The following is a 26,659-nucleotide window of genomic DNA, read 5'->3' on the forward strand; positions in this document are numbered from 1 at the left end:
GGGCGGGGTCGGCTGCGCGAAAGGGCCGTGACGTATTTGTGTACGCGACGCAAACAACACATACGCAACCCACACATGGACAGAACCCACGTAACAACAATGGAGGACATCGATCGCATTACTATTATTAGCTGGCATGTTGAAGAAGTTGGAGAAGTGGAACATGTTGGCTGCGGCGCTGCTATGGATGTTACCAGCATGGTTGCCATGTCGCTCTCGTGACTTCGTCACACTCTCTGGCCAATCAGTCGCCGGCCGTCTGCCGACGTCACCTTTTAGCATCGGCTCAGCTCGCTTGGAACCTAGAGCGAGTAGGTACTAGAAAAAGCAGCCACTTCAGGTACCAGATACCATGGTACCGCGGTGGAAACGCAAAAAATGCGAGCTGAGTCGAGTCGTGTCGTGTCGTGTCGAGCTGGTACCATGCAGTGGAAAAGCGGCATTAGTGTTCAGTCTCAGGTCACAGTCTGTATTCTAAGGTCATGAAACCATGTTGTATCAGAGACGTACGTCTCTAATACAACATGGTTTCATGACCGTAGAATGCAGACTGTGACTGAGACTGGTTTATCAAAAGGTTCATCCCATTCAGAAAATCCCACCCTGTCCATAATTCATTAAAGAAGTTGAAACATACAGTAAGATGTAAGATGTTTGTCTGGTCACCTGGAGAACAACGAAGCCTTCTCAGAGAATCATCAGACTGACAATCCTCAGCACAACGTCAAAATACAAAGGTTGTGGTGTAGGAAGTGGTTTCTGGTGTTTCTTGTTCCAGTTACAGGAGATGTGATTCATATCATGAAACACTAGAGTGTGCAGTGATGGTAGAAGTGGGGGGTCGTGAGGAACAAACATCTCTCAGACAACAGTATCTTAAACCTACAAGGATCCTGTAGGCTTGACCTTCAGTGGGGGCTGCACACACTAGACGACTGTAGAGGCTACGATATAAACTGACTGTGAACCAGCTTTAAGGGCTTATTATGGTTCCACGTTCACGCAACACAATGACCAAGCAGTCGCTTCAATGTAGTCGTGAACCTTTATGGTTCTGCGTCGGGTTTACATGTCACTATGCATGTCCGTGGTAAAGAGAAAACAAATAGTTAGTCTTTATCTTTGCATGCTATTACTCTCCATTGGTCTACTACTAGACGTTTCGACTATGGTATGGTATGGATTCTAGCAACTTGAAAGCTGAATACGACTAAAACGATGTTCAACATAGGCTGCAAGTTGGTCATAGTTGTCCATTCTGGTCATTACATTTGAAGTCTATGATGACCGAACACAAATCGTCAAAAAGGTGACGGCTATGAAGGCAAAAGTTACATGTTTTACCTTCGATTTTTTACATACAAACGTATTGCCGGATATTATGGAGTTAGTGGACCAATCACAGCCGTTGCTGCTGCGACGCCTCAACGCAAGGTTAACATTTTTGGGAGGCGCCCGTCAGGCTCTTGCGGTGGACGAAAGGAGGATCCGCAAGGACGTAACGGGTCTGTAACCCCCTTGCGTTGCCTCAACGTGGAACCATAAAGAGCCCTTTATGCCGCGTTTCACTGCAGGGTGCGGTACGGTTCGGTTCGCTTCAGTCCGGTAGGGAGGGGGCGGTATAGCCCAGCTCAGTTTCGAGGTTGCGTTTCGACCGCCGACAGTACCCTTTATGGTAGGCCGGATGTCGATCGCTGCGGCAGCTACGTAAACATCGTGACATCATAGCAGCGTGACACAGTGTAGCCTGCTCAATAAAAACAATGGAAAATTTGAACGCGACACATTAAACCAAGAGCTATCATGGAAAGAATAATACCTCGAGGCTACTGTTTGTTTGTTTTTATCCCCACGTCGCCCGGAAGTGATGATTCTGTCGACCAATCAACGGAGGGGGTGTGTAGCTCGAATTGTCCGGCACCCTTTCAGGCGTCTCAGTACCCCAACGGAGGAGTACTGAAGACGAGGGCAAAACGAGTACGGCTCAGTCCGGGTCACGTCCACTTTTGGCGGTGGAAACGCAATCCGTACCGCACCTTTGCAAACCGAACCATACTGCACCCTGCAGTGGCAACGTGCCATAAGTCTCCAGTTCACATGGGCCGCAGCCGAGACGAGCAGCATGACCGACATGAGCTGGAATAAAATAAACATTAAAAGATAGATAGTTACGTTTTTATTTTTACTATGAAACCCACAGAATCACATTCATTGTCAGAAAGCAGTAACATGACAGTTATCCTAATTCCCCTCCCAGAGGTGGCCCCTCCCCCCAGAGGTGGCCCCTCCCCCCAGAGGTGGCCCCTCCCCCCAGAGGTGGCCCCTCCCCCCAGAGGTGGCCCCTCCTCTCAGAGGTGGCCCCTCCTCTCAGAGAGGTTCTGCCGGTGCCGATCCCCTTTGAGGGCATGGTCCTGGAGGGCGAGGTTCGCCTCCAGGGCGCGGTCCACCTCCAGGGCGCGGTCCAGCCAGTCCGTCTCCGGCTCTTCCTCCGAGCCACTGTCCTCACTGTCGTCCGCCGCCAGGAGGCGGGAGTAGTTGATGCGGTGCTGCTGCGGCGTCCGCCACCGGAGCAGGGGGAGGAGCACGCAGCACACGGCCACGCCCAGGGCCACGCCCCGCAGCAGCCAGCGCACCCCCCACCGCTCTGCCACAAACCCCGCCCCCATGGACCCGAGGACTGCCCCCATCCCAGCGCACAGCCAACCGTACACCCGCCGCACACCAAGCTCCGCCCCCCCTGCCCCCACCTCCTCCGCCTGCGCCCCGACCCCCCACCACAGGGTCCCCGCGCTGAGGCCCCGCAGCAGCTGGGCGGGTAGTGCGGCCCAGGGGCCCCAGAGGAAGGAGCAGTACAGGCACGTCAGAGCCAGGGCCCCCGCCCCGGCCATCAGGGGCCCCCAGGGGCCAGGGGGCCGCGAGCACAGGCCCAGCAGGAGGGGGAAGGCCGCCTCGCTCAGTGAGCCCAGAGCCACGCCCACGCCCATGTGCAGCTCGCCCGCGCCCGCGTCCTCCATGGCCCACAGCAGGAAGTCTTCAAGCGCGGCGCCGCCCGCGGCGGCCAGCAGGGCAACGGCAGCACAGAGCGGGCCCCCGGGGCGGCCCCCGACCAGCCGCAGGGCCCTCATGAGCCCGCCCCCGCGCGCCCGCTTCCTGTCCAGGTGCAGAAGCGGCAGGAGGGCGGAGCCCACCATCAGCGTGGGCGCGGCCAGCGCAGCGTAGAGGAAGAAGTGGGTGGCGCCGCGGGTCACGTGATCGCCCACCAGGAAGCAGGGCAGCCGGCTCACCAGGATCCCCGCCCCCCCGGCGCCGAGTGCCGCGCCCAGCCGGCCCCAAGTGGGCGCGTTGCCGTGACGATCTGCGGCGTCCACCGCGTCCAGGTAGTCGTGGAGACCGTCCTCCACCGCCCAGGCCAGCGGCGCCGCAAGCAGCTCCCACGCGACCACGCCCATCAGAAGCAGCAGGAGGAGCTGCTGCCGCGCCGCCACGCCCTTCAGCCCGCTCAGGAAACCCCCGTCCTCCTCACCCCCCGCCCCCCCCACCCCCCTCCAGCCCCCGCTCAGGAAGCCCCCGTCCTCCTCACCGCCCGCCCCCCCCACCCCCCTCCAGCCCCCGCTGGGCTCCGGGACGTCAAGCGACCGGTGGCTCAGGGCAGGGCCCGAGGCCCCCCTCTCCACCCGGTGCCCGTTGACGACCGACTTGTTGCCACTCCCTGCCCCCCCCAGCGTACCGTTGGCCGCCAGCTGACCCTCAGAGGGGGCGTTGCTCAGCGGCCCCGCGGCAGGCAGGGTGCTGGGGGGGACCCCTCCCACAGAGGAGCTGGAGAGCGGCTGGGGCGCGGGGAAGGCGGTCGGGCTAACGCTAACACTAGGGCTAATGCTAACGTTAACTCCAGGGCCAATGCTAGCACCGGGGCTAATGCTAGTGCCGGGGCTAATGCTAGACCTAACACCATGGCTAATGCTAACGCTAACACCGGGGCTAATGCTAGCACCGGGGCTAATGCTAACACTAGAACCAATGCTAGCTGCGCTGGCGTTGCAGCGGCCACCCAGAGCGCGGGCGTCGAGGGGGGGGATGAAGGGGATCAGCAGAGCCACGGCGGCCGAGCCCACCAGGGAGAGCACCGCCGCCAGCCGCCTCTTGTCGTAGCGCCGGGTCAGTGCTCCAGCCAGCGGGCTCCAGAGCAATGTGGTCAGGTGGCGGGTCGCCATGACGCCCCCGGTGGCGGCAGCGCCCAGGCCCAGGCGCCGGAGGTAGAGCGTGAGGAACGGCAGCAAGCAGCCCCGCCCCACGCTGCACAGGAAGTGGAAGGAGGAGGACAGGAGGAGCGCCGCCCGGATGTCAACCTGCTGGGGGGGCTTCATGCTGGGAGCTGGGGGGGATAGAGCGCTGGGGGCTGTGGGCTATAGGGTTGTCTGGCTGCTGGCTGGCTGCTGGCTGGCTGGCTGGTTGTCTGGTTGCCTGGCTGCTGGCTGGCTGGTTGTCTGGCTGCTGCCGGGCTGCTTGTCTAAGTCAGCGATCACATGAGGCTTGGTGACTACAGCTTCATAGAGAACAGAAGGAGATATGTTCATGTGTTCAGGTCACATGGTATTACATGTTGGATGTTTACTTTGAACATGTAAATATTGATCTGATTACATTACATTACAACTACATTGATCTGATTCAGCTTATAAAATAATATAGATTATAAATACTTGAAATGAATGTGCAACATGATTTGATTCAACAGAATAATAATATGCTACGTTAGCTATAATTTATCTGGTTGTGAGGGGTAACAACCAAATTGTAGTATATTAAACTGCTTATTACAAAAAGGTAAATACATATACTATACAAAGCAGTGCGTCTGAATTTAGAAGCGTTTCTCTGAGAGTTGGATCAGAGCTTTGCGGAGGTTTCCATCTCCGTGCAGACCCGGCCCCCGGGGCAGAAGGACCGCCTGCCAGCTGTCTGGTCTCAGGTGAACCCACCGATCCACGTCACGCTCAAAGTTCCAGAGAAGTGAAAGTACATTACCGGGTTAACTTCTGCAGCCGCACCAAAACTCCTCACCGTCCGCGGTTCATTCTGACCCAAAGGAAAGTGGTGGTGAATGTATTACTGTGCGCTCCAGGTATCGTTGCTAGTGAAGAAGTTGCACCTGTTGCGCTTGTGTGTGCGTACTGGGTGTGCACCGCAGACAGGACGTGCGTCTACAGCGACACCGCGGGGCGGGGAGGGCCCCTGAGAGCAGGGGATTGATGATGGATGGGCGTAAAGTCGTTACGGGACCGGATGCATGAGTTCCGCTTTGGTGCAGGAAGTCCAGCTGGACTACAGAGTAAACATGACAGGTATTATGGTCTGGCGTGGCGAAGGTCTCATGGTGTGAATGGAGTCATGGATGAACAGAATATAATCGGGAAGTAGGGATGATTTTTATGAAGTATTTTAATCTTCATAGTGAAAAATGTAGAATAATAATTATTTATTTATACAGTCCAGTAGCCATTCTATGTGAACACCAAATGATGATAAATTATAGCCATTTGAAATCTTAATTTAACTATTAAAATATAACGAATATAAATAATTCTGTATGCGCTGAAGAAACATAAATCTGGTTAAATATTGCATAATTATTGTACCTTATTTATAATTTATATCCCTGAACCATGTCACCCTCTGTAGTCCATTACTGAAATAATAGTTCGAAGCCACGTATGAAGTGTTAATTAAGATATGAATAAATAATAGTGTAAAACTTTGACACACATTATCATGTTCGTTTTATGAAACGGTCAGTTTAGGGAATGTTTTTATGTATGTGTATCTTCTCGGAAATCAGACTCTGTACAACCGTTTCATGGTTGTAGCTGAACAGCGCCCCCTAGCGGTTTGAAATACACCTAAACCACTTCTCACGGTTAAGTACTTAAATCTATTCTCCTCTTTATTAATACATTACATTAAATTGTTTTAACATCACTTGACGGCTTAGTCCTTATTTCTTTAAAATTTAAACATAATTTAGCTTTTATATTACGAAATGTACATTTTGCATCTTGTATGAATGAATCTTGTCTGTCATTCGGTTGTTCAAACAAAAAAATCTTTTGCTGCAAATATAGCTGACCAGAATCAGATGAAATGAACGGCATATTATGGGATGTCTCTGAAGGCAATAAGGTTTATCGAGGCTCTTTGTTTGTAGACCGATGACTTAAAGCTAAATAAACCGAAGTCCATGATGAAGAGGAGAGTAACGGATTGAAGTCCAGTTTAAACAGACAGATTAGAGTTTAACACTGGTTACGGTGTGGTAACCTTCCTCTCCCTGAGTGTGAGGGTGAGGAGCAGGGGATCCCAGTGGACCTGAGCTCCAACCCAACACTACAGAACTCCCAAGAACGTTCCAATGTTCTCCATGAAGTTCTTCTCACCTACCAACTATGAACTTCCAACAACACTCGACCAGAACCTCGGAGCACCGACTGGCAGCAGACACTAATGTTCTCCAGTGTGGTTCCGTTCCAGATCTTTCTGGAGCCTTCTCGGTCCTTCCCAGGATGTTCTGAGTGTTCCTTGTTCTCCAGGAACGTCCGGTGTGTTCCGGACGGTCCACGGTGTTCCGGGCGGTCAGCGGTGTCCGAGGCGTCGCCGGCCGGCAGGGGGTAGGGGGGGTCAGTGGGGGGAGGCCGTGAAGGAGTTGACGGGGAGGCAGAGCATGGAGCAGTAGGCGGGGTGAAGGGGTCTGACGCGGCCCGGGAGTGGCCGGTGGGACAGCCAATCAGTGCTGCTTCCTGGTTTACAGCAGAGGGAGACGTCGCACCTGGAAGGGTTCAGGAAAAACTCGCTAAACACACAGCGCCATCTGGGGGAAAACCCTCTCTCTCTCTCTCTCTCTCTCTCTCTCTCTCTCTCTCTCTTGAGGGAGAGAGAGAGAGAGAGAGAGATAAAGAGAGAGAGAGAGAGAGGGAGGGAGGGAGGGAGGGAGGGAGGGAGAGAGAGAGAGAGAGAGAGAGAGGGAGGGATTGAGAGAGTGAGAGTGAGAGAGCGAGAGAGAGAGAGAGAGAGAGAGAGGGGGGCGAGAGAGAGAGAGAGAGAGAGAGAGAGAGAGAGAGAGAGAGAGAGAGAGAGAGAGAGAGAGAGACAGACAGAGAGGGAGACAGAGAGGGAGAGAGAGAGAGAGGCAGGTCGATAGTGGGAGAGAGAAAGAGAGAGAGAGAGACGTACTCAATGGGTCTATCCCTCTCTCTAAAGAGAGAGAGAGGCAGAGCAATAGACAGAGAGAGAGAGAGAGAGAGAGGCAGAGCGATAGAGAGAGGGGGAGACGGTGGGTCTGTACCTGCTGACCCCCTGAATGATCCTCTTCTCATCCTGGTCCAGGCAGACGGCGAAGGTGGTCCCGCCGCGGCCCCTCACACACACCCGGTCCACCCGCACCTCAGACACACACAGCTGGGGGGCGCATCCCGGGGGGGGGGGGGGGGGGGGGGTTAGATCACTGTCACTCTGAGGGGATGATTGATGAGTGACGAGTGATCAGGTATTAGTTGCTCTCACCCGGTTGACCGCCATCTTGGAGCGGGTTGACTGCCTCTTCAGGACCTCGGTCATGCTCAGCAGGAGGTTCTCCACGCCAAGGTCTGGAGTAGAGCGGGTTACATTGGTTTGAGAAGATCGGATCGAACTAGATTAGATTAGAACAATTATAGTAAAATTAAATCAGATCAGATACGAGATAAAGGTGTTTCATCCGTCCATTCCGAAATATACCAGACCCTGAGAGCCCCCCTGATCCCCCGGGTGGTCAGTTTCATGACCATCATGTGATGGTCATGTGACGGTCAAGTGACGGTCATGTGATGGTCATGTTACGGTCATGTGATGATCATATGACGGTCATGTGATTATCATGTGACGGTCATGTGATTTGGATGTGATGGTCATGTGACGGTCATGTGATAGTCATGTGATGATCATGTGAGGGTCATGTGACGGCGTCCCGTACCGACCAGCTCCGGCCTCCTGCAGGCCTTGTGGAGGTTGATTGAGGTGCAGACCACCTCCCCCCGCATCCGTCCAGCGGCCCCTCCCCCCCACAGACACCTGGTGGGACAGGAGACATGTGACCATCGTGAGCACTGCCGTCCAATCAGAGAGCAGGATGGAAGGGGCGAGTCACAGGAAGTGAGGGTTACCTGGTTGTAGACCACGCCCAGTGTCAGTGGGACCGCCTCCCGGTCGCCGTCGATACCGAACCGCTTGCTGGCCGCGCCTGAGAGGGACGCATGTCACACTGCTGCATTAGGGGAGGGAGTGGTGTGTGTGTTTGTTTGTTTGTTTGTTTGTTTGTTTGTTTGTTTGTTTGTTTGTTTGTTTGTTTGTGTGTGTGTGTGTGTGTGACTGACCCATGGCCCGCACCGCCCGGGTTCCAGCCGTGTTTCCCAGCTCCAGAGAGTAGAGGAACACTTCCCTGACCCGGGCCCCCCCCGCCAGCGTCAACTGGGACCAGCAACGCAGAACACAGAAAGATCAGTCACCCTCAGTGGACCAGTCACACTCAGGGGTCCAGTCACACTCAGGGGTCCAGTCACACTCAGGGGTCCAGTCACACTCAGGGGTCCAGTCACACTCAGGGGTCCAGTCACCCTCAGGGGTCCAGTCACACTCAGGGGTCCAGTCACACAGGTGTGTGTTCAACAGGTGTGTGTAGATGGTGTTGTGAAAGGATTTTGAATTTGGAAAATTCAACGCTCTTATTTTGAAACACAATGGTGGAGGATTTGGAATAACTAGTTGACAGTATGTATAAACAATGTGGATCTTTACAGCTGAGGTGTGTTTGTGTGTGTGTGTGTGTGTGTGTGTGTGTGTGTGTGTGTGTGTGTGTGTGTGTGGGTGTGTGTGTGTGTGTGTGTGTGTGTGTGTGTGTGTGTGTGTGTGTGTGTGTGTGTGTGTGTGTGTGTGTGTGTGTGTGTGTGTGTGTGTGTGTGTGTGTGTGTGTGTGTGTCTGCCCTCTGACCTCTGCCCTGTAGAGCTGCAGCAGGGCTGGCTGGTGGGCATGTCTACAGTAGTACAGCAGCAGGTCAGCCAATAGGGGGAGACGATCCATGCTGCTGCTTCCTGTGACCTCATCGTCTGTGGTCGCTGTTGTCTAGGAAACGGAACACACAAAACCGTAAACATCACAACGCATCACATAAAAAGACTATACTCTGAGGGTTTCAGAAGTAGGTGGTCTAACGATGCCATTTAGTTGCTCTAGAGTAACTTAGTTAGTTAGTACTATTTAGTACTACTAAGTACTAGGTGTTCACATTATATATCACCCAAGTGGGTTCTACATATTGGTGGTGGTTAGTGAGGTCCCCCCTTCACTTTAGGCGTCTTTGAGTGTTATTAATTATTATTATTATTCATGTTTAACCTCTGTTTTCCTTTTATTCCTAGTCTGTTTTACATAGTTTTGAATGATGACTATATGCTCTGTAAGGTGACCTTGGGTGTCTTGAAAGCCGCCTCTAAATTAAATGTATTATTATTATTATTATTATTATATGACCTGGTACATTTTGCAGAAATTGTGATAGGTGTTGATTTCAGGAAGCATGGTCTCCTCAAGCTTCCTGAAATTTAAAGTAACTTAAAGTAACTACAGGAACTGGTCTACCTGGTCTACCTGGTCTACCTGGTACAGGACCTGGTCTAACTGGTACAGGACCTGGTCTAACTTGTACAGGACCTGGTCTACCTGGTCTAACTGGTACAGGACCTGGTCTACCTGGTACAGGACCTGGTCTACCTGGTACAGGACCTGGTCTAACTGGTACAGGACCTGGTCTACCTGGTACAGGACCTGGTCTACCTGGTCTTACTGGTCTACCTGGTACAGGACCTGGTCTACCTGGTCTAACTGGTACAGGACCTGGTCTACCTGGTACAGGACCTGGTCTACCTGGTCTTACTGGTCTACCTGGTACAGGACCTGGTCTACCTGGTCTAACTGGTCTACCTGCCACAGAACCTGGTCTAACTGGTCTACCTGCCACAGGACCTGGTCTACCTGGTCTAACCGGTACAGGACGTAGTCTACCTGGTCTACCTGGTACAGGACCTGGTCTACCCAGTACAGGTAGACCAGGTCCTGTCCTGGACTTGGTCTACCAGGTACAGGACGTGGTCTACCAGGTTCAGGACGTGGTCTACCAGGTTCAGAAGGTGGTCTACCTGGTCTACCTGGTTCAGATCCTGGTCTACGTGGTCTACCTGGTACAGGATGGTGGAGGACAGGCTGAGCAGGCTCAGGACACTGCGCTGGTACCAGGGGTCCATGAGCCCCAGGAGGTGGGCCACGTCGGTGGAGGCCTCCTGCTGGGGGGGTCCGGGGGGATCCTGGGGGGCAGAGACCGGGGGGGGCTCAGTTGGGGGGGGGGGGGGGGGGGGGGGCGGTTGGATCCAAAGGTTTAATTTTCTTTATTGGCAAATCAGAATTGAACGGGGATCATATAACGTAAAACTGAATTACTGATGTTTAGGAATAGATTAAGTTAAGCATTGAATCCGGTTTAGGACTGAATCTGGTTTAATTCAATTCAATTCAATTTTATTCAATTTTATTTGTATAGCCCTTAATCACCATTACAGTCTCAAAGGGCTTTTCTAGGCCAAATATTCATGACACCCCCCTTTACCCATTGAGTTAGCATTGAATCGGGTTCATGACTGATTGAAGGTGATCAGTGTTCTGATCTAATCCAACACGTTTATGTCGAACACCGATGGAACAGAGCTCAGTGTACAAGACTAACGTCACAACCCTTATCTCCATGACAACAGCATATGCTCCTCCCACTGCCCCCGTCCTCACCGAGGTGGGCGTGGCCCGGGGCGGAGCCTCCGTCGGGCCGTCGCCCGGCGCGGGCCCCTCCCCCATCGGCCTCCGGGCCGGCACGAAGAAGAAATGGAGCCGGCACCTCCGGGTGAGCCTGGGGGTCCTGCGCTCGCTGCGCTGCAGGCGGCCGTACGCCCGGGCCAGGCGCCCCAGCTCCCGGTCGCCCCCCAGCACCACCACCCGCACCAGGGTGTGGCTCGGGGGCTCCTCCCCCTCTGCCTCATCGCAGCTCAGGATGGGGCGGCGCCGGACACACACGGGACGGTCCCCCAGCGGGGGGGCGGGGGGGGCGCGGGGGCTGCGGGGGGGGTTGCGCACCTGAACACGGGTTAGTCTCACCGGGGGTCGACTCAGGGTGGAGAATCATAATCCCTCCCACACACTTACTGTATGTTGTACGTCCTGGCACTTACCATAGTACCTAGCATTGTGTAGTGTCTTATCCTAGCTATCTGTGTTGTATACGGGGAATGGGTTAACCTAGTGAGTGTCAGTGCTTCGCACTTGGTTCTGTGAACATCCTTACTGTACCCACAGAGATATAATGTTGTTTCTCTTTCTTCAGATAAAAGCGTTGGCGAAGGGGCCTGATTGTAAATGTTAATGTAATAATAAGATAAATAGAGTTGTAATGCAGTAAGATGTGACCTAAGCGTGTCACTGACCTGGCGGGGGAGGGACTTGGAGCGTTTGAAGCGGGGGCTGTTGGGCGGATCGGCCCAGAGGGTCCCGTCGGCCCCAGTGCTGATTGGCCGGCGGCCAGCCGTGGGGCTGCGAGGGGTCTTGAACATCAGGGCCAGTCGCTCCACCCTCAGCAGCGAATGAGACTTCTTCTTGGGCTTCCTTCGATCCGCCGCCGCCGCGCCGGAGGCAGAGCCGTCATCCGTCTCCACGACGACCTCCCCGGTGAGGTCGCTGTCAACGCCCGACAACCGGGGCGAGCGCGACGGGACAGACCAGCTGGAGGACAGCCCCGAATCCCGGGAGGACGAGGAGCCGCTGGAGAACCGGTTCAGCCGGGCCTCCTTCTTGCTCCGGCCGGTTTCAGCCGGTTCCCCTCGGACCGCCGTGTCGTCCGTTCCGTTCCTCCCCCCCTCCTCCTCCTCCTCCCCCTCCTCCTCCTTCTGCTCCTCCTCTGAGTCGTAGTAGAGGTCGGGCGCCAGGTCGTGGTGGACAACGTGGGCCAGGATGGAGCTCAGATTATCTGGAGGAAGAGGAGATGCACTTTTACTAAAGGACGGAACGCTGTCTAAGCAGAAGAGACAGAGAATAACCTGATCTGCTCTACAGCTCAGCACTGTAACTATCTGTAGTAGTGCTAAGTGAAGTAACAGGGGGTCGACTCTCAGCCAGAATGTTCTGGGTTTGTTCCCCACTGTCCGCAGTCCTCTAGCAAGAGGCCCTAACCCTGTCTGCTTCCTAATGACATTTACTTCAACTTCTGGCTTGAGCTGAACAAATCCTTTCCTCAATGATCAACCAGTGTCTGTAGAGTCGAATCTAATCTGTATCTGGAGAGAAGAAACGTGGTCTCATTACCAAAGTTGTCTTTCTCCCAGGGACACACGTGGCATTTGGCAAACGGCAGCTGGAGCACATCCTCAGGACCTGAAGAAACAATCAAACCCTCAGTTGACATTGAGTGACGTGACTTTTGTTAAGTTCACCGCCTCCTGCTATTCCATGCAGACAGCAGGAGGAGAAGGAGGAGGAGTTCAGCAGAACACCGTCTCATCCTCTGTTCAAAGTATTCTAGGAATGTTCAGTCGCGACTCTCGGCGAGCAAACGGCGAGCAAATGCAACGGCTCTTTCTGATTGGCTGTAACTGGGACAGAGTGATACCTTGGTAACCAACCAAAATCCTCAACAAGAGCCTTGAAATGCATAAAATATCCGAAGCAGCTTCGTCTCCATCTTTGTTACATATTGCAGAACTCATCCCGTTCTTCATCATCCTCACCTTCGTCCCCTTCTCCGGAGAGGTTATCGGCGCTGCGAGGCGACCCTTTGCTGACCTCGCCGCCGTTAGCCTGGGAGCTACCAAGCCCGAGGCTCTGGGCTAGCTGCTCCATCTGCCCCATGAGAGCCCGCCTGGCGGTCTCAGGCTGCGCCCCTGAGGACGCGGCCGTCTCCATGCTGTCCGTCACCACGGCGAGCACCTCTTGCAGCTCCTCATCTCCTCTGGCCTGAGGAGAGAGAGAGAGAGAGAGAGAGAGAGAGAGAGAGAGAGAGAGAGAGAGAGAGAGAGAGGAGAGAGTTATGTTGGGAGAAATCCCAGAACAGATGGAACCAATGACGTCATTGCTGCTGTTTCCAGAATTCAGATCTCGGACAGAGGAGATGACGGTCCAACATTTCTGGGTTTTGCAGACCGGGATTCATCACAGCACTGGTTTGAAGCTGTACACTCGAATTCCCCATTTAAGGTTTAAGTTCTATTTAAGAACCAGAACCTATCCAGAGACACTAATCATCTGGAACATTCACTGGACAAGAAAAAACACTCTGCTCCAACACATTACATCACACAACCAGATATAGAAAGAGAAGAAAGAAAGAGGAGAACCATCGCTCACAGAAGATCAATAGACAAACGTCAAGCAACACCCAGTTCTGGTGGTCAGGGAGAGAGAGGAGGGAGAGGAGAGAGGGGAGAGAGGGGAGAGAGAGGAGAGGAGACAGGAGAGAGAGGAGAGAGAGATGAGACCAGTCCTGGGGGTCAAGGTCAGAGAAGTGACCAGGCATGGAGCAGTCAGCTCACCTGCAGCGCGGCTTGGAGCTGCCGCGGGGCATACGCGTTGCCTAGCGACGCCCGGACGGCGTGGGAGACAAGGTGGACAGCGGCGGCCCGCGGGGTCATCCCCCCCCGCTGGAGGTGGTCGGAGAGGGCCCGGACGTCTGGGGGCCCAGCCTCCCCCCCGCCACCCAGCAGCACCGTGCTGCACACACACACACAGACACACACACACACACACACACAGACACATACACACACACATACACACACCGGCATGTGTTCAAACAAAGGGAACCCACACAAACATAGAAAAAAGTATACAGAACATCCACGCATGTGTTGGTATGATTCAACACACACACACCCACAAATACAAATGAACATGGACACACACACACACACACACACACACACACACACACACACACAGGCATGTGTACACCACACACACACACACACACACACACACACACACACACACACACACACACAGGCATGTGTACACCACACACACACACACACACACACACACACACACACACACACACACACACACACACACACACACACACACACACACACGCACACACACACAATAGGTAGCCACACTACACACACAACCACACACACGCACACAAACACACCCAAACAAACTAGTTTGTCACACTACACACACAAACACAAACACACTAGTTAGTCACACTACACACACACACACACACACACTAGGTAGTCACACATACACACACACACACACACACACACACACACACACTGATCTCATATCTCACATGGTCTTAGCGTGGTGGTTCCCTGAATTCAGCCACTGCTCTTCTCTCACCAGCCTCTGAAAAGAGATACCTGGAGACACACACATGAATTCATCCATGCACCACATGTTAGGAGTCTCTGGTCTCAGTCTATAACACATGGCCCCTGCGTCGGCTTAGCTCAGGAGGTAGAGCAGTTGTCTTGTAACCGAAAGGTTGCTAGTTCGATCCCCAGCACCTCCTAGCTGAGTGTTGATGTGTCCCTGAGCAAGACACTAACCCTTGCTGTCACCTTGCATGGTTGACTCTGCCGGTGTGTCATTGTGTGTATTAAGCAATACACACAATGACAGAATTGTAATTGTAATTGGTAACGTGTGAGTCTCTGTAACGGCTGTTTACGGGGTCAGAGAGTGTGAATTCATGTCTGCCGTGTGGTCACTGGGGCTCTTTGATCCCCTTCCATTGGAAAGGGGATCAAAGTTCCCAACCTTAGGTCAAGAGCCCATCGGGCTTGTGTGATGCATATAGGGTCGCAGGAGAACGCTGACTAATGAGATATAAATATGCAGATATATAGATATTCAAGCAGAGATATTTGCATATTTTCACCCTTGAGGAACTGATATTTTACATGGAGATGTTTATCTGGTTGGAACTAATAATGGAAGATTTGGAAAATGGAGGAATTTGTCACTATGAGCTACAGTGTACCTCATTGTGACCACAAGTTCTTCCATTTTCCGTTTTAACCTGATCAACATTTGCACGTATACCAGCAGGTGTACCGGGTACAGCTGTGAGGAACTGAGTCCTGATGACCTGGGCTGACTTGCGGTCACGATGAGGTCGACCACCTGCTGGCTGAGTGTGAGGTCTGATCGTTACCTGGAGCGCGGAGCTCCGTGGAGAGCACCTTCAGCAGCCGCCTGGAGGCCAAGCTGCAGGGCTGGGGCCACGACAGGAAGCTGTGGAACAGGCTGTAGGCTTTCTGGAGAACTGAACCTTCTGGAACCCAATGGGAGGTCTGGGGGAGCACAGGAAGTGGTTAGCTAATACACCTTTCAAAATAAAATTAAATAAATATTAATAGAAAATACATACAAATAAAGGATGTTTATTATCACCTTCATAAATATATATATTTGTATTTAAATGTGTATGAATTGAATGTCAGCAAATATTCAAGAATAAAATGCACAGTAGCCTATTTAAATGAAGAACCAAAATGAAAGGCCGGTTTATCACTGACCTCTCTGTGAGCAGGATGCAAACAAAGAATTACAAAATAAAAGTACTTTTATTGTACATGTTGGTGTAATATGGGGGTGGGGGTGAGGAAGGAGACTCACCTCGAGGAGGGTGGAGGAGAACAGCAGGGTCAGAGGCACCACCAGCTCATACTGACTGGACTCCAACACCTGGAGATACAGACCACTTACTGCTACCAGTCAACTCCTGCTCATTTCCCAGATACCTCCCAGCTACCTCAAAGTCACATCCCAGGTACCTCCCAGTCACCTTCCAGTTACATCCCAGTGAGCTGCCACTTACATTCTAGTAAAAAGGACAATCTTTTAATATAATATAATATAATATCATTTAATAATAAAGGTATAATAATAATAATTTCTTTATTTCAGACCCAGGAGGATCCATATCAACACAAACAAAATAAACAAATAACCAAAACACAGAGTAAAAAAAAAAATACACAAATTCACAAATTCACAATATTAAGTGCCGAGCATACAGACATGATCGCCAATGGTTCCACAGTCTGGAAGAAAATCTAACCGAACTGCATAGAGGGTTGGCCAAAACTGCAATTAAGTTATTTTCGGACTCGGATGCCCTACACATAAATCCATACATCAGGCCACGTAACACAGCAGAGCAGGTAGGGACCCCAACACTTACAAACATTTGGCTTGCGCTGGAGCTTCTTGGAGCTCTCAGCAGTAGCCTCATGCTATCATTATAGGCCACTGTAAGCTTTCTAATGCTGCCTTGTTTATACCGACACCACAGGTGGGCAGTATACAGCGGCGTACAATACGCTCGAAAGAGTGAGATTTTAACAGGTACAGAGCACATACTAAACCTACGGCAGAGCATGTTTGCTTGTGCATACAGCTTCCGACGCTGCCTATAGATATCCTTGTCATCAGACAGGTCATTTGACATAATATGGCCCAAGTATGTAATTTCACTGCACACACTGAGTGCAGTGCCAGACAGATAGAAGTCAGGGAAGGTTGACTGTCTGTCTCCTCTGCTTCTGACAATCATGATCTTACTCTTTTTTGCGTTGTATTTTATGTCAAAATCATCACCATACTGTGTGCATACTCTCAGAAGCTGTTGTAGACCAGCACTATATGGACTAAAGATGACCAGATCATCTGCGTACATAAGGTGGTTAATGAGTGAGTCCCCAATCCTACAGCCTGTACCAGATGCATTTAAAATCAAAGACAAGTCATTCATATACATATTAAAAAGAAAAGGAGACAAAATTCCGCCCTGGCGAACACCATTGGTAACATGGAAGGGATCAGATGTTACACTCCCCCATCTCACCCTCATTGCCTGATGTGAGTACCAATAGACCAAGATTCTAATTAAAAAACCAGGGACCCCACTTTTAGACAATAGTAAAAACAATTTCCCATGATTAACACGATCAAATGCTTTAGAAGCATCAATAAAACACATGAACATTGTGGAATTTTGCCTATTATATTTATTTAAAATTTCCTTTAGTGCAAAAATACATAAATCAGTACCAAGCTTTCTTTTAAAACCAAATTGGTGGTCAGTAGACAGGACATACCTCTCAAGTCTACTCAGTAGAACTGTCTCCATTACTTTGGACATGACACTGGCCAGAGCTATTGGCCTGTAGTTATCAGAGCTGTTTAGCTTCCCCACTTTATCTTTTACCACTGGTACTAGCACAACAGAGAGCATAGAATCGTATAAGAATATGCATAACTTAAAAAGTGCAAAAGTGCAAAATGTTAATGAGGTTCATTGAGGTTATGTATCTACGGGTTCGATGTTCTCTAACATCGAACCCGTAGATAGAGGGGGCTGTTGGTTAGGTGTTGAGGGGACCCCCTCACCTCCAGGGGCTTAGTGAGGAGGTGCTGCAGGGTGGGGGTGTTAGGGTGGGGATGGTGTGGTGGTGGTGTTAGGGTGGTGTTAGGGAGGTGGTGTTGAGGTGGTGTTAGGGTGGTGGTGTTAGGGTGGTGTTAGGGTGGTGGATTTAGGGTGGTGTTAGGGTGGTGTTAGGGAGGTGGTGTTAGGGTGGTGTTAGGGTGGTGGATTTAGGGTGGTGTTAGGGAGGTGGTGTTAAGGTGGTGTTAGGGTGGTGGTGTTAGGGTGGTGGTGTTAGGGTGGTGTTAGAGAGGTGGTGTTACGGAGGTGGTGTTAGGGTGGTGTTAGGGAGGTGGTGTTAGGGTGGTGGTGTTAAGGTGGTGTTAGGGTGGTGGTGTTAGAGAGGTGGTGTTAGGGTGGTGGTGTTGGGGTGGTGGTGTTAGGGAGGTGGTGTTAGGGTGGTGGTGTTAGGGAGGTGGTGTTAGGGTGGTGGTGTTAAGGTGGTGTTAGGGAGGTGGTTTTAGGGTGGTGGTGTTAGGGTGGTGTTAGAGAGGTGGTGTTAGGGTGGTGTGTTAGGGTGGTGTTTTTAGGGTGGTGTTTGGGTGGTGTTACCTCCTGGGTCTTGGTGAGGAGGTGCTGCAGCAGGATCACTGAGTTCTTCTCCTCCCTTCTCAGAAGCTCCTCCAGACCCCAACGGTTCAGACTCAGACCGGCTGGACACACACACACATGGACACACACACACACACACACACACACAGGGTTACACACGCATGTACACGCACACACATGGACATACACACACACACAGAGGGGTTACACACAAATGTACACACACATGTACACACACACACAGAGGGGTTACACACGCATGTACAAACACACAGACACTTGCACACACGAACATACACACAGACACATGTACACACACACACACAGAGGCACACGCACGGAAGCCCAGACCCGTGAACACACATTTACACACATGCATGTACACACACAACTACACAGCCGCACACCCCTCTGTCTCTGCTGTTGTCAGCGTGTCTTCCTGTCACAGAGCTTTCGATTCCCATTTGGGTGTTGTGTTGCAACAGCAGATTAGCAACGGTCGAGCCCGACATGCAGAGCTGGGGTTTGTTTGTTAGTCGCTCAGCATTCATTTCACTCATTCATTCCTTCATTGCTGCATGCATTGCTCCAGGTATGTATAGTCTGTTGAAAGATGAGCAATCGCTTTTCTCTCCTCACCTCGAGGTCCGAGACTCACCGTTCCAGAAGTCCTGGTTGGGGGCGTCGCGGTGCAGGCCCGCAAGGCACCGCTGGAGGGCATGGTGGATCCGGTCCTCTGTGCACGAGCTCAGCTCCATCTCACATGGCCCGTAGGCTGGGTGGCCAGACCCTGACCTAGGCCCAGACCCAGACCCTGAACCAGATCCAGACCCAGACCCAGACCTGAACCTAGACTGGGATCCAAACCCTGCTCTTGGCAGAATAGGCAGAGCGAGTGCAGTGCAGGCTCTGAACACAACAACTTATCCTTATGTCCGTCGCACCAAAAATAACCTGTTTCCTTCAGCGCGGTTCTTCCTGCCGTCGGCCAGCGATGCAGAGACTTAATGTTCACAGCGAGCCCGAAGCCCCCGAGTCATCGCTTCCTCCAGACGTGAGTCACGGGCTGTCGACACGGTGGCCGGAGAGGAGCGGTTGAAAGCAGAAGAAGAGAGGACTCTGCTTCTCCATTTCATGTGTTTCCGTCCCTCTTACGCCTCAGATGAGTTCACACATGAATGAACACATTCAGCGCTGAGGAGAGCAGAGATCAGACCTGTTCAGGCTGGGAGGTTACCTATATATTTACAACCACAGATTATTGTTCACCGACAGGGTACAGAGAGAACCACATCCGACAGCAAGTGTATGGGTTGTGTGTGTGTGTGTGTGTGTGTGTGTGTGTGTGTGTGTGTGTGTGTGTGTGTGTGTGTGTGTGTGTGTGTGTGTGTGTGTGTGTGTGCGTGTGTGTGTGTGTGTGTGTGTGTGTGTGTGTGTGTGTGTGTGTGTGTGTGTGTGTGTGTGTGAATGTGTGTGGTTGTGCCTTTGTGTGTGTATGTCTGCCTGGGTGTGTCTATGTGTGTGTGAGACTGTATGCATGTGTGAGGGTGCATGCGTGCAAGCTTGTGTCTGTGTGTGTGTGTGTGTGTGTGTGTGTGTGTGTGTGTGTGTGTGTGTGTGTGTGTGTGTGTGTGTGTGTGTGTGTGTGTGTGTGTGTGTGTGTGTGTGTGTGTGTGGTTAATATCTGCCACCCTTGAGATGGACCGCCTGCTCTTCCTCCTTGACTTCATTACTCTCCCTGATTGGCTGCTGTGTGTCGGTCGACGCCCCCCATTGTCCTCATGTCGGTGTGTTTCTGGGACCTCCTAAAGATTCATAAAGAATCACTCTGAGCTGTTTTTTGCGCATCGGGCTTGTCCCCCCCCCCCCTCCCCCCGCTCAACACCCTCCTCCCCTCTTACGCACTTATTGTATGTTGTACGTCCTGCCACTTAGAAGTAACAGTAACATTATGTAGCACCTTATCCTAGCTATCTCTGGTGTCTACGGGGAATGGGTCAACCTAGTGAGTGTTACTGCTTGGCACTTGGTTCTATGAACATCCTTAAGGTACCAACAGAGATATATTGTTGTTTCTCTTTCTTCTTACAAATGTACTTATTGTAAGTCGCTTTGGATAACAGCGTCTATTTCAGGACTGCTAACTGTTGTCTGGGCAGGCTGCTGGAGACTAAATGGTGTTATAAGATACTTCAGCATAACCCTGGTGTTTGACCTGAAGACACAAGAGGATAACCAAACCTTATGAACACAAGCAGTAGAAAACTAGAAAGAGACTTTTCTTATTTATTGATTAACCTCCCTACTATAATGAATATCTTGAATGTATATTAGGTTAATGCAATTCATAACCCTAAACAATTTAATTGATTCATTCAAATTCGTAAAATAATGTTTGATACGTTGGTACTCAGTGTGTGAGGTAGGACCCTGGTTCAGATCCCAGCTATTACATTCCCCTCTGGGCTTTAACAGGCTTTCATATGCAAAGTAATATTTCATTATTCCATCAGTGCTACACTCAGGTGTCCTGATTGGTTTAAATTATTCCACTGACCTTTGATTCACCACAGATATACACTTCAGGAGTACATTTGGTTTTGATACTTAACTTTTGAACGTCGCATTTGTAGGACCTAATTTCTCAACGCTCTGTTCCGATTCCGCTATCTCCCATTTGTTTTGGTTATCAAACCGGTTGTCAGTTGGGCTTCAGTAGTCTACCTCATGCGTATCACAACAGAAGGAGATAATGCACAGCATTGCACACCATTCATCTGAATAGTTCAGCATGGCGCATTCATAACCTGCGCCTGTACCTTTGGCAGACCATATGCCGCCCTGATAACGTGACGTGTTGTGCGTAATCAGTGCCCGAGAGACAGACCTACTGGTCCAGCCTAGATTAACAAAGGCCTGTTCCTAAATTGACCACCCTTGTTTATTGGTTAAAATAGCTTTTATTAATTGCCGTACTTTGTTACGTTCAATACTAACACATACTATACAGACGATAGGGCGCAGGGAGGTGTAATGACCAGAGTTGGCCGGCAAGCGGCGCTGTTTCCACTCTATGTCCACACGCCCTCTGGGAGGCTAGCCGGGCTGCGGAAGGACGCGCAGCGAGGGAGCGCGGAGAGGGGAGCGCGGAGAGGAAGAGCGGAGAGGGAGCGCAGTGAGGGAGCGCATTCAGGGAGCGCGAGAGGGAGCGCAGAGAGGGGAGGACGCGCAGAGAGGGAGCGCAGAGAGGGGAGGGAGCGCAGAGAGGGAGCGCAGAGAGGGGAGGACGCGCCGAGAGGGGAGGACGCGCAGAGAGGGGAGGACGCGCAGAGAGGTAGCGCGGAGAGGGGAGGGAGCGCGGAGAGGGGAGGGAGGCAGAGAGGGGATGGGACAGCAGTCGCTGGAGGTGCCAGAGGTGTGACTGAGTGAGGAGACGCACTACCAGTTGGTGCTTTGCCATCATCCATATTTTGGATTTTTTTTAAGGAGATTTAATTCAGAAGAGATAATCCGAAAGAGTGTGAACGGAACGGGTGGTTTTGTAGTTTCTTCACTTTCTTTTCGGTTTGAACTGTGACTCGGAGGCAGTGTTTCTCTTGGAGTTTCCTCGTAAGTTATATTATTATATTATATTACTTTTGGATTTTTAAATGTGAATGCTTTACTCTGATGGAATCTCGCTCTACTTACTAATGACTCAATGATTGCATTCGTTGTTGTTGAAAAATATAAGTCGCTCGTTTTTCATATTTTTTAACTCAAATGTTCAAGCCGCGGCGGTTTAATTTCTATATTAATATCTAATCTCTTCTCATCTTCCTCGGGACCGGAAGACGGTGGTCCGAGATGCTCTCCATGTGGCGGCTCTGGGTTCCGTTGGTGACGGCGGTGCTGCTTGGCAGGGCGGCGCGCGGCGGCTACGGCCTCAGCATGTTCGCCGCGCAGTCCTCCCCACCGGACCCCTGCTACGACGAGAACGGGACCCCCCGCCGCTGCATCCCGGACTTCGTCAACTCCGCGTTCGGCAAGGACGTGCGCGTGTCCAGCACGTGCGGGAGCCCCGCTGCGCGCTACTGCGTGGCGGCGGAGAAGGGCCCCGAGGAGGAAGAGGAGGAAGAGGAGGAGGAGGAGGAGGAGGAGAGGACGCGGGAGTGCCACACGTGCGACGCGGAGGATCCCAAGAAGGCGCACCCGCCGGCCTACCTCACTGACCTTAACAACCCGCACAACCTGACCTGCTGGCGCTCCGAGAACTTCGTGCAGTTCCCGCACAATGTCACGCTCACGCTGTCGCTGGGGAAGAAGTTCGAGGTGACGTACGTGAGCCTCCAGTTCTGCTCGCCGCGGCCCGAGTCCATGGCCATCTTCAAGTCCATGGACTACGGCAAGTCCTGGGTGCCGTTCCAGTTCTACTCCACGCAGTGTAAGAAGATGTTCGGGCGGCAGAACAAGGCGAGCATCACCAAGCAGAACGAGCAGGAGGCCATCTGCACCGACTCCCACACCGACCGGCACCCGCTGACCGGGGGGCTGATCGCCTTCAGCACGCTGGACGGCAGACCCTCGGCGCACGACTTCGACAACTCGCCGGTGCTGCAGGACTGGGTGACGGCCACGGACGTCAAGGTGACGTTCAGCCGGCTACACACGCTCGGGGACGAGAACGAGGACGACTCGGAGCTGGCGCGCGACTCGTACTTTTACGCTGTGTCGGACCTGCAGGTGGGCGGCCGCTGCAAGTGCAACGGCCACGCGTCCAAGTGCGTGCGGGACCGTGACGGAAACCTGGTGTGCGAGTGCAAGCACCACACGGCGGGGCCGGAGTGCGACCGATGTAAGCCGTTCCACTACGACCGGCCCTGGCAGCGCGCCACCGCCCGCGAGGCCAACGACTGCGTCGGTAAGCGAAACCTCATCATTTCACTCCTTACCGTTTTACGGTTCAATTCAATGCAATTGTATTTGTATCGGCCTTAATCACAAGTACAGTCTGAAAGGGTTGAACAAGCCATATATGAATGCCCCTTCCGACCCTAGCCCCACAGAGGGCACGGAAAAACGTCTTAATTAGTATAGGCCTAAGGAAGAAATGTTTATGAGGAACGCAGAATGGGGGATACATACATACCCATCCATCCATCCATCCATCCATCCATCCATCCATCCATCCATCCATCCATCCATCCATCCATCCATCCATGCACGCACGCACGCACGCACGCACGCACGCACGCACGCACGCACGCACGCACGCACGCACACACACACACACACACACACACACACACACACACACACACACACACACACACACACACACACACACACACAGTCACGACACACACATACAGGCAAAACATTTTAAATCGGTGATGGGGTCCTGGCCGGTTAACCATAAGGAGATGCATCCAGTCGCAGTCACCGCAACACGATCATCCACGCATTCGCAGTCTTCCGGATCACCTGCTCTACGGTGTAGGTTGTAAACGTTCACTCCCAGTCCAGTCGTTACGTGGATGCATGCTTTAAATGAAGGCCTGGAAATTGTTTTGGGTGAACGAAACGGTTTGTTTTTTGTGGGAACTATTGGCACTATTTGTTACGATGGACGTTGTACCAACGCACATGATCGACCTCGTTATCTTGGTGTGGACGGTTTTATTTTATAAAAGCTTACGTTTCTCTGTTTTCTTTATAGTCTTATAATATCTAGATAATTATATTTTGCATTCCTTTATGCTAATTAATAATTAATTGGCTGCCTTTATTGAGTGAGTAAAGTCTGCCTTTAATACACGTTTTACGTTTCAGGTTTTAAGCATGCATATTATTGTGAAGATAAATAAATGGCTTGTTCTTTAAGAACGGTGATGGGGCCTTTAGCAATCAAACCTAATACGTGAATTAATATCCTACACTCTAAATAAAGCAACTAATAAATTTGTCATCGTAATACAATGTAATTGTAATAACATTGCAATTAAAAAATATTTTAAACCCTTACAAGCTGTTAGGCAAACTCAATTGAACGCCTATGAGGCAGAGGCATACTTGCTTTTTTTAATAGAAGGCAAAAATTAAAACAAATGTTTAATAATTTAATAACGGAAATAAGAAGTCAGACCAAGTCTTGTCTTTTCAAATCCAAATCCACATTTAAAACCTGCTCAACCAAAAAACAAACCAAAAAATCAGCCTTTAAATTAGAAGAGGGACCCAGGGGGTCAGAAGGGAGACCAAGGGTCCAGCGGGCCAGAAGAGAGACCAGGGGTCAGAAGAGAGACCAGGGGTCAGCGGGTCAGAAGAGAGACCAGCATGTCAGAAGAGAGACCAGAGACAAGTGTCTCAGAAGAGGGACCAGGGGGTCAAAAGAGAGACCAGCGGTTTAGAAGAGAGACCACCATGTCAGAAGAGAGACCAACATGTCAGAATAGAGACCAGGGGTGCAGCGGGTCAGCAGAGAGACCAGGGGGTCAGAGGAAATACCAGCATGTCAGAAGAGAGACCAGAGGCAAGAGTGTCAGAAGAGAGACCAGCATGCCAGAAGAGAGACCAGAGGGTCAGAAGAGAGACCAGGGGGTCAGAAGAGAGACCAGAGGGTCAGAAGAGAGACCAGGGGGTAAGAAGAGAAACCGGAGACAGCCGGGTCAGAGGAGAGACCAGCAGGTCTCTCTTCTGAACCCCTGATCTCTCTTCCGACCCGCTGGACCCTTGGTCTCCCTTCTGACCTTGGTCTTTCTTCTGACCCCCTGGTCTCTGTTCTGACCCGCTGGACCCTTGGTCTCCCTTCTGATCCCCTGATGTCATTAGTACCGGGGTTCCCCGCTGGTCTCGAGAGATGGATGCGGGGTCGTGGTTTGCTTCCCAATCCGCAGCTCTGTCCGATCGGGCGACGACATGTTTGGCACGTAGCCGCCTGTCGGGGGTAAGTGAGGCGGGGGGAGGACAGACCTCCCCGCCGCTCATAGAGCCTTCAGACCGAACAGCCCCCACCAGCGGAGTTCAGACCACAGCAGAGTTTACACACAGGATGGAATCAACGATTTAGTCCCTTGTCAAAAACACCACAAGGACCCCCCCCCCGGGAACCCTGGGGGGTGGGCTGGGGAAGAGCCCTCCCCCCCCCGAGGTCGTGCTTCACCCGCCCCCCCGGTTGGTGCAGCAGGGCAGAACAAGCGTGTTCTCTGCCCTCTTCTTTCTGCCGCTGCCCGCTCCGCCCACCGGTTTATTTTACTGAAACAAAAGCATTGTCAGCGGCGGGGCGTCCAGCACCCTGTCGGCCCCGCCCCCTCTGTGTGGGATCAGATAAAGACGCCGTGAGCATGCGGCCCCCGGCCCAGGAACGAGGGGAACACTGGGGGGGAGGGGGCTTTGTGGGGTGGGGGGGCGTGCTAATTAAAGCTGTCTGGTGGTTCCACGGCTCCGAGCGCAGCGCCACAATGCCGGCCTTGCAGTGTTCCCAGATTGGGCGAGAAATTTGGCCAAATCTGGCAACACGGCCTGCCCTGTGGCTCACGTTGGGACGGCCTCTCAGGGTGGAGAGGGGGACTGTCGCACGGCTCGCAGGCCGTGAGGAAGCGAGACTGAGAGCAGGTTGTCCTTCTGATTCGCTCTCTGTTTTTTTTAAAGCGCTTATGTTGGCAGCTCTACCTTTTACATTCCAACTGACTGCTGTCGCATGACATGCAGATGAGTTAATGTACTGGATAGACCGGCCAGGGAGATGTGGTGCATTTTCACAATATTCATTCCTGACCACCTCAACATTCTTTAACTAATATATCTATCAATGTAATTATATATTAGTTTATCAGTGCCCTGAGCCACTAAAACAAATTCATGAATATGTTGCATTACCGGAAATACACACTCTTACATAGATCAATAGCTACATACACACACACACACACACACACACACACACACACACACACACACACACACACACACACACACACACACACACACACACACACACACACAGACAAACACACAGACACATTGACATACACATACACACACACACACACACACACACACACACACACACACACACACACACACACACACACACACACACAAACACACAAGGTCTCTCTGTCCGAAGCAGCTGCTTCTCATTCGACGTATTTGCGGAGTGCGGTTTCCACCTGTGGCCCCGTGATGACCCCTTGTTGACCCCTGACCTGCAGGTGCGTCTCTGCTTCCTGTTTGTGACTGAGGACCTCTGTGAGGACATCTGTGCATCAGCGTATGGATGACTGTCCATCTGTCTGTCAGTATGTCCCTCCAGGTCTGAGTTCTGCTTTGTTCGGCTGAATGAACCAGACTTGTTGATCAGGTCGTGTTCCAAACCACGCCCCCTTTGATCACCTGACCGTCCCTGGCTCTCCCTTTGGCTACTGGCTGTTTTATCTTTCTGATGTTCAACCAGAAATTCCGAAGAGTGTCGGCAATTCCGTTCCGTAGAATTCCTGTCGTCTTCAGCTGCTGGTCTTATCAGATCAGATTCCTCTCCTTTGTTCTCTTCTTCTTTTTACAACCCAGGTGTT

The 26,659-nt window shown here is 51.9% G+C and overlaps 3 protein-coding genes across 3 annotated transcripts in view; 1 reads left to right on the plus strand and 2 right to left on the minus strand.

The window, feature by feature from the left end:
• Window positions 1–2,163: 2,163 nt before the first annotated feature.
• mfsd6l (major facilitator superfamily domain containing 6-like) lies at window positions 2,164–5,342 on the minus strand. The gene is made up of 2 exons (XM_060072831.1): window positions 5,026–5,342; window positions 2,164–4,543 (listed from the first exon to the last, which is right to left on the minus strand). The coding sequence occupies exon 2, from the start codon at window positions 4,362–4,364 to the stop codon at window positions 2,349–2,351; it is 2,016 nt and encodes a 671-aa protein (XP_059928814.1). The 5' UTR covers window positions 4,365–4,543; window positions 5,026–5,342; the 3' UTR covers window positions 2,164–2,348.
• A 578-nt stretch (window positions 5,343–5,920) lies between these two features.
• On the minus strand, window positions 5,921–19,945 carry LOC132472829 (phosphoinositide 3-kinase regulatory subunit 5-like). Its single transcript, XM_060072625.1, is given in 19 exon segments — window positions 5,921–6,820; window positions 7,337–7,449; window positions 7,555–7,637; window positions 8,003–8,063; window positions 8,065–8,100; window positions 8,193–8,269; window positions 8,403–8,496; window positions 9,017–9,148; window positions 10,261–10,386; window positions 10,862–11,203; window positions 11,551–12,089; window positions 12,425–12,493; window positions 12,847–13,072; window positions 13,648–13,825; window positions 14,415–14,484; window positions 15,282–15,420; window positions 15,746–15,814; window positions 18,108–18,208; window positions 18,766–19,945. Coding segments are annotated over 19 exon segments (2,703 nt in total). The 5' UTR covers window positions 18,866–19,945; the 3' UTR covers window positions 5,921–6,672.
• Window positions 19,946–21,456: 1,511 nt separating this feature from the next.
• Window positions 21,457–26,659, plus strand: part of ntn1b (netrin 1b) — a 39,322-nt gene continuing 34,119 nt past the window's right edge. Inside the window, exons 1-2 of the mRNA XM_060072881.1 lie at window positions 21,457–21,716; window positions 21,941–23,007. Coding sequence (XP_059928864.1) covers window positions 21,954–23,007 — 1,054 coding nt within the window. The 5' untranslated portion in view covers window positions 21,457–21,716; window positions 21,941–21,953. The remainder of the gene's footprint in view (window positions 21,717–21,940; window positions 23,008–26,659) is intronic.

The sequence above is a fragment of the Gadus macrocephalus genome, chromosome 2 (genome assembly GCF_031168955.1).
Source record: "Gadus macrocephalus chromosome 2, ASM3116895v1".
In the NCBI taxonomy this organism is placed as follows: domain Eukaryota; kingdom Metazoa; phylum Chordata; class Actinopteri; order Gadiformes; family Gadidae; genus Gadus; species Gadus macrocephalus.